Source organism: Montipora foliosa, chromosome 6, assembly GCF_036669935.1.
Source record: "Montipora foliosa isolate CH-2021 chromosome 6, ASM3666993v2, whole genome shotgun sequence".
Lineage (NCBI taxonomy): Eukaryota > Metazoa > Cnidaria > Anthozoa > Scleractinia > Acroporidae > Montipora > Montipora foliosa.
The window spans coordinates 4,429,346-4,436,845 of NC_090874.1; the positions used below are offsets into that span (position 1 = coordinate 4,429,346).

Sequence of the window (7,500 nt, forward strand, 5' to 3'; positions counted from 1 at the left end):
TCTGTAATATTGTGAGGAATGCAGGTGTAATTCACCACATTTGACTGGCTGTCCACAGTTGGCAAAATGTTACTGGCAAATGGTCAGTAAATTGACCCAATTATCTTGGCTGGCAGTGTTTGTCATTACAGAGTTTTTTTTCCTCAATTTCTATCTATTTCTTCCTGTTCTGTAGCATGCATGTCGGTGGAAAAGACGTAAAAGTTCTGACATGTGAAAGCTGTGGAAAATCTAGTAAAACACCAATAAAAGGAGAGGCACAGGATTTAAGTATGACATTCAACTTTTTCTTAATGTGGAACTTTAAGTTCAAATTATCCATCAAGAACCATTTCACTCTTAAAATTAATCTTCATGTCTAGGAAGAAGCACAGTTTTCAGGGGCACCCAACTTCAATTTTTCGAAAAGTATCTCTTTGGAAGACGATTATTTTGAGATCTAGAATTTCCGGAACATTTGTTGTAAAATGTCTTGCTTGCCTGCCTGTCCAAGGATTTTCGAACATCTAAGAAATGGTATAATTGCCCATTTTTAACGAAGTTTTACCCTAAAAAGGTCACCTAGATTTTTCGGGAACCTTTTTTCTGGCCGAAATTTTTAAAAGGAAGTTTTGATCCCTAGAATTTTCTGATCACTAGACTTTCAGCTAGGAAATCCGAACAGATGAAAAATTTCTAGGGAATAAAAATATGCCTATATCTACCGTTTAAATACTAAAATATGTTTAAAAATGCTATGTTTAAAAGGTTTTGAACTATATTCTCGTTGGGTGCCCCTGTGTGTTTGGTTGGAGCACACCAATTCATTGTTGCATGTCCAGACTACATGTACATGTATACAAAAATTTGGTTTTATCAACGGAGTTGATAGTGTAAATTGGCCACTGTACAGACATTCTAAACGCTGACGTTCCGAGCATTAACCCTACGTCAGAGCGAATGTACGTGTACATGTACCTGGCACATTTTGACTTTCTTTATGTCCTTGCAAGATACTCTTACTCCAATCTTCCCTTGTCTGGCTTCTCTATTAGACTCATGCCCACCTGACATCCTACCTAAGACTCGTCAGACCTTGGGAGGAAAGCAAGGACCAGCCGGGAAAAGAAAGCACTCTAATGTTGTCTATTCCCCCGGGATAAATATTCACTTGTAAAGCCTTGGCCTTTATTTTTTAAAATAAAGTGTTTCAAATTTATTCTCTTATACATACTTGTATGTAATTTACACAACACAAATTCTCATCTCGTCTTCATCTTTTCCGTCCACTTGTACCTGGGTTTGTCATGGGGAGATTGAGTTGACGGTGTCTGGCGAGGGGGGAGTCTTCTGTCAGCGTCATAACATATTCTCTTAGGGTTTCCTATACTCCGTCAATCCAGCACTTTCTTGATCTACCTGTAGCCTTATAACCAGAGTTAGCTAGTTCCAGGCTCTCAGATAGTGGAGGCGAGGGAACGAGAACTGAGAGCCTGGAACAGGCAAAACCAAAGTACTTCAAGTTGTCAGCTCGACATGCTGGTTGGCTGGTTGCCATTCTTGTCACATGCCCAAATCATGTAATTCTCAGTGCCGCTATGTGATGTTGGACAGGTGTGGTTCCAACCATCTCTCTGATCTCAAATAAGGTCTAATGATATATATTTTTTTTCTGTCCATTTTATTAATTTTACCATTCATTGCTGAAATTGGCTGTATTTTTCTCTCAGGTACACAAATCCCTTCCCAAAGTGGCTTTGAACATTCTCCTTATCCTATCATTGACTTGTTTGTGTCAAGTGTTATCAACAAAGGAGATGTCCAGGGTGTGATAAGAAGATGGGTCTTCTTTCCACAAGGTATCCATGGCTACCGTATGTCTTTCCTGCTGCAAAAAAGAGAGAAAGAACGTGATATGGATTTAATTCTCATCCAGTTTCCTATTTAGCTTATCAGACATACTGTAATACCTCAGTGTCGACTCTTTGTAGTTATTTTCTCTTAATTATTGTGAGCTATATTGCAGCTATAAGTTTCTCTGATCAAACTTTAAAAAGCAGAAAAATATACAAGGAACCATATTGCCAGGCTGGCTGCCACATTGTTTTCTCTTTTTTCGTTTTGATCAGTGGTAAAATGTTAACTCTACCATCTCTTAAATTCTTTTTCTTTTGTATTGAATTGGTAGGAAAACTGCTGACTTATGACATTCTGAAGAATCAGTGGTGTGACAACATTGGAAGGCCGCACAAAAGCAATCACATAATGTAGGGAAAGCAAATTTTATCTTTGTAACTTTTCATTTTGAAATTTGGTGATGAGTGTGTATGTGGTTTTCATTGAAGTCATTGTAGAAATCCTGAAATTCAAACTTATGCAAATGAGTTACTTCACAGGAAGCCCACACAATCTGTTTGTAATTTTATAATAAATTTATTCGATTCAGCGTTTGCTTCTTCTGTAGCACCCATGATGTTGGAAGGGTGTTTTGATGCCCGAGGTACAAGAGCCAATCACGATGCTGATGAAATTGTGATTAAATTTCCCGCCAATGAATTGCGTGACATTTCTTTTTACCTCTGTAATCTTTGTAACGTGTGACCGCTGGTTAACACGACCTATACTAAAACCCAAGTATGAGGCACGGTGGGATAATTTACCATGGGAAATGTGTGTAACCGCACTTATTATTTGGTGTGTCCAGAAAGGGCCCTAATTAGATGCAAAGCGTATTTCAATAACCGTCACGAGATGTCCCCTTGCTCTTCATCACACATGTCTCGGAAAAGAAACAATTACATTCACACAGTGTCTCCCAAATGCTGCTCCTCAATTAAGGATAAACAGCTGTATTTAACCTAGTAAGCTTACAAAAACGCTAACCTTTACTCATAGAGCGAGTTTCAATCGAGTGTCGTAAAACCAAAATCAAAGTACAGTGAAACCTGTATTAAACGGACACCCTTGGGGAATGCTCTAGTGTCCGCTTAATACAGGGTGTCCGCCTAATACAGGTTTCGATAAATAACGTCTTATGAGGTGTCAAATACCATTAAAATGAACGGTGGAAATGTTTAGAATACTCCCAGCGACTGCGACAAAATATGTTTGCATTACAGTATTTAATTTTTTTATTTAAGTGGAACAACTGATCCGATTACTACAAACATAGATTACACCTCAAATTTGAAGAAATCAGACGAGTGAAACAAGCTCTATACAAACATAACGAATCAATACTGTACTCTGAAACTGATCAAATGAGCCAAACAAGCTGTATATTGTACATAAAAACCATAAAAACTTTGTCCTTTTCTAAGCTGTTGAATGTACTAATCCTTAACAATAATAGTCATAAATTCTTGATTGTTTGAGCCTTTTAAATTTCATTTTCTGAAGCAAGTCGGTTGCCTTGCTAATGGCCAGCGTTAGATCTTCTTGTCCATGATATCTGGAATATTCCAGCAGCATTTCAGATAATCTTGTAACTGGTTAAAAGATAAACTGATCAACGAAGGATTTGTTGTATACTAGCTGTACAGGCTTCGTGGACGTGTATGCATTTACGGTTTCTTTTGTCCTTGTGTATTCAACAAACACCGTTTGTCAAGTCACGTTTTTAATTTTAAAAATAGAAAAATTGGTAGTTGGCGCCTTCCTCGTTTCCGGTGTCTGGCACGTTGTGTGGTGGAGTTTAATTACAAGTGTCCGTTTAATACAGGTTGGCAACAATAGAAATGACCATTTCAAGTACTTTTTAGGTGTCCGCGTCCGCTTAATAGAGGTGTCCGCTTAATAAAGGTTTGATTTACAGTAAATAAGGGATATAAATTTAGGGTATTCGGCCGCTGTCCGCTTAATAGAGGGTGTCCGCTTAATACGGTGTCCGCTTAATACAGGTTTCACTGTAATTACTTTGGCCAATCAAAAAGGACGGAGACAATCCAGAAAACCAATCAAAACTCGAAGTAATTACACATGGCCGACACAAAGCGCGGGAAAATGTGCACGCGCAAGCAACGATTAGTTTTGGTTTCACTTCTGATTGGTTAAAAAAAATGGCGCGAGAACATTCAACCAATCACGGAGTGAAGTAAATGAAAACCAAAATATTCGCTAATTACTTTCGACGCTCAATTGTAAAACCGCTCTAACTTATTTTTGGAGATAGGTGGCAAAGGCTTAGACTTAAAGGGACACTTGCAGTTGGATGTCAAAATTGGGCGTCCTTTAATTAGGGTCATTTCTGGACATAAATAGCGCCATCACTAAACCTCGCTCACTTCAAATACAAAGGCGATATCTTAAGAATTTCGTTATTATTCCCTTCTGTTAACATTGTACGATTTTGGGAAGTGTCCTACGACTACATTTATTTGGTATGGACGACTTTAAAGTAAAGATAATGCATGAAAGGATTGACTGTCATTTGTTCATATTGTCCTTAAAACCTTGTTTTCTAGAGAACGGCATACTGCAAAGAAATGTTCCACACGGGCAAATTTGCCGCTTTTTTTTTTCATTTCAGGATTGTAGTTGACCTAAAGCGTGGTGTTTATTATCAAAAGTGCCATGATCCTGACTGCAAGAGTATTGATTATCGTTCTCCAGGTATGTATCAACAAAATTGGTCTCCATCCCTCTCCATGGATTTTTTGAGATCATAGAGGGGTGCTTCGCACAACTTCACTTATATACTGTAGCAATGAGGTGTTCTTGGACAAGCAGTATTCTTCTGTTGATTGGAACACACTACGGTGTTAAGATCCAAGAGTTCTCTAAAGTTCATAAGAGATGTCATCTAAACCTATGAGATGTATTCCTTGGCCTGTAGGCTCACAGTAATGGTCGCCTTTAGTTGCTGTAGTAACCTTGCTATATTTCATTTCGTCAAACGTATTGAAATGTAATGTTAACTGTTTCGACGTTTTGATTTGCAGAAAGGCCAATTCCAGAGGATATAAATCCCTTGACATCCGCTCAGGTAAGGAGAATGGTGACTTCTGTTGTGGCTAACTGACTTACTTATTTGATGCGTTTTCCTGCGGGAGACAATTCAAGTGCGTCACTGTCATCTATTTCTCTGCTAGATCTGAAATTCTTGTTTTATTCTTTATTCCAGTCTGTCGAGCCCTTGTTTGAATGGGATGATGACGATGACAATCTTTGCAAGGCTGCAGCAGAGTTTGAGGAAGGCGGCACTGGTAATGTTTACCTTTTAGATGGTGCGTCAAGCTCCGAAAATCAGGAATCTTCAGACGCAAATAACGGTGTTAACAAGACCCTTGGCGATTCAGGAAGGAAAAGAAGGTTTATGCGAGACAATTTTGGTTCGGATGATGAGGACGCGGATGAAGCATTGGTCGAAATCAGTGTCCTACAAACCTGTCAATCTACAGACCTTCGTAGAATTTGTGAAAATGGGAAAGTGGAGGGAAATTGGACGAATGATAAAGAGACCTGTTTGAACGCATGGGATATGGTCATCAATGAGCATGCGTTCATGTGCAGTACTGGAGTTGAACCAGTGACCGAGATTGATGTCCCACAAGCAAGCTATCAATATAAAAAGTTTGGGAAAAAGTGTTACGAAACCGCAGATGCAGAACGGACAAATGATATCGAGGCTTGTTTGAACGCAGAGGACATTTGCACCCAGCAGCGTGGTCGTAATACTGATAACATCATTGGCGCAATGCAGTTCGGAGAAGTCGATGCTCTTTCGGACGACAATGCTGAACCTCTTGACAAGGTGAATTATGTATCGGACGAAGACGCCAATGTCTGGATTGATGAGGACCCTGTGAGTGATTTGGAACTTTCATTTGCTGCCGAAGAAATTGAAAACAGGCTGTAGAATTTAACTTATTTTTGTTGTGTACAAACTGATGCTTGCGGTTGAAACCACGTCGTCGCAACCCCGCGATGTTTTTTTAGCTAGAATTTTAGTTTGAATTTTCTTAACTAAGAGAATTGTACCGATTTATAGATCATTTGCAGGGATGCTTTGAAAAAGCCTTTGCCTCTGCTCTCAGACATTCGTGTCAACAGGCTCATCGGCCAAATGGTTGTCTTCTCGTATTTGCACGATGTAATAAAGCGAGTTTCACTCGAGTGTCGTAAAACCAAAACCAAAGTAATTACTTTGGCCAATCAACGAAGGACCGAGACAATCCAGTAAACCAATCAAAACTCGAAGTAATTACACGCGGGAAAATGTGCACGCGCAAGCCACGATTGGTTTTGGTTTCACATCTGATTGGTTGAAAAAGTGGGGGCGAGAACTTTAAACCAATCACTGAGTGAAGTAATGGAAAAGCAAAGCAATTCGCTAATTACTTTTGACACTCAATTGAAAACCGCTGTAACAATAAAACGTGTTATAAGTATCAATCTCATCGTTTTAGCTGAGCAAAAGTACTACATTCCCGGATCAACTAAATAAAACTTTACTGGCAAATGACATTGCAAGGTTCTTTGTGAAGAAGATTGATGACATTCGAAACGAAATAGAATCCACATGTGCTATTTCATCAGACTTGCACGAAGTACCGCCAGACCCTAAAATGGAATGTGCGAAAGTTTTACGATCATTTAAGCAGTTGTCTGAAGGCGATATTAGCGCAATCATAAAGAAAACCGCCAAAAAATCATGTGATTTAGACCCAATGCCAACCCAATTGGTGGTCGACTGTCTTGACCAATTGCTACCTGTTATTACCACCATCGTTAATTGTTCACTATCACAGGGTGTTTTCCCTAAAGCGTGGAAGGATGCGCTCGTCAAGCCTCTTCTCAAAAAAACCCGGTCTTGGTACGGCTTATAAGAATCTAAGGCCCGTAAGCAATCTGCAATTTCTGTCAAAAGTAACAGAGAAAGCAGTTTTTGACCAATTACATAGTCACCTGGCGGAGAATGATTTGTACCCCCTACTGCCGTCCGCATACAGAAAGCAACACAGCACGGAAACGGCACTTTTAAAAGTTGTAAATGACATCTTCCATAACATGAATCGTAGACATATTACATTATTAGTCCTGCTTGACTTAAGCGCAGCATTCGACACAGTAGACCACAAGATCTTACTACAGAGACTTGAAACATCATTTGGAATTACAGATTCTGCGCTAATGTGGTTTAAGTCATATCTGTCGGATCGTTCGCAACATGTTATCGTAGACGGCGCATACTCTGATAGCACTGAATTATCTCATGGAGTACCGCAGGGGTCCTGTTTAGGGCCGCTGCTGTTTACCATCTATGCTAGCAAGCTCTTTGAGGTGGTCAAAACCAGCTTACCAATTGCACATGCTTATGCAGATGACTGTCAGCTGTACATTGTACTTGTCTTTTAAGCCAGACAGTGGGTTAAGTGAGATAGAAGCTATAACATCGATGGAGCGTTGTATCAAAGCAGTCAGAGCATGGATGTTAAAAGATAAACTTAAACTGAATGAACAAAAAACGGAATTCTTGGTAATAGGGACGCGACAACAACTAGACAAAGTATCCCTTGATGA

The 7,500-nt window shown here is 39.5% G+C and overlaps 1 protein-coding gene across 5 annotated transcripts in view; it reads left to right on the top strand.

The window, feature by feature from the left end:
* LOC138006392 (DNA-directed primase/polymerase protein-like) overlaps positions 1 to 6,442 on the top strand; it is a 20,039-nt gene extending 13,597 nt beyond the window's left edge. For all 5 annotated transcript variants that reach the window (XM_068852686.1, XM_068852688.1, XM_068852685.1 and 2 more), the window contains 6 exons: positions 176 to 270; positions 1,710 to 1,838; positions 2,168 to 2,246; positions 4,508 to 4,590; positions 4,920 to 4,963; positions 5,102 to 6,442. In XM_068852686.1, the coding sequence (XP_068708787.1) occupies positions 176 to 270; positions 1,710 to 1,838; positions 2,168 to 2,246; positions 4,508 to 4,590; positions 4,920 to 4,963; positions 5,102 to 5,836 (1,165 nt within the window). In that variant the 3' untranslated portion in view covers positions 5,837 to 6,442. The remainder of the gene's footprint in view (positions 1 to 175; positions 271 to 1,709; positions 1,839 to 2,167; positions 2,247 to 4,507; positions 4,591 to 4,919; positions 4,964 to 5,101) is intronic.
* The last annotated feature ends 1,058 nt before the right edge of the window (positions 6,443 to 7,500 follow it).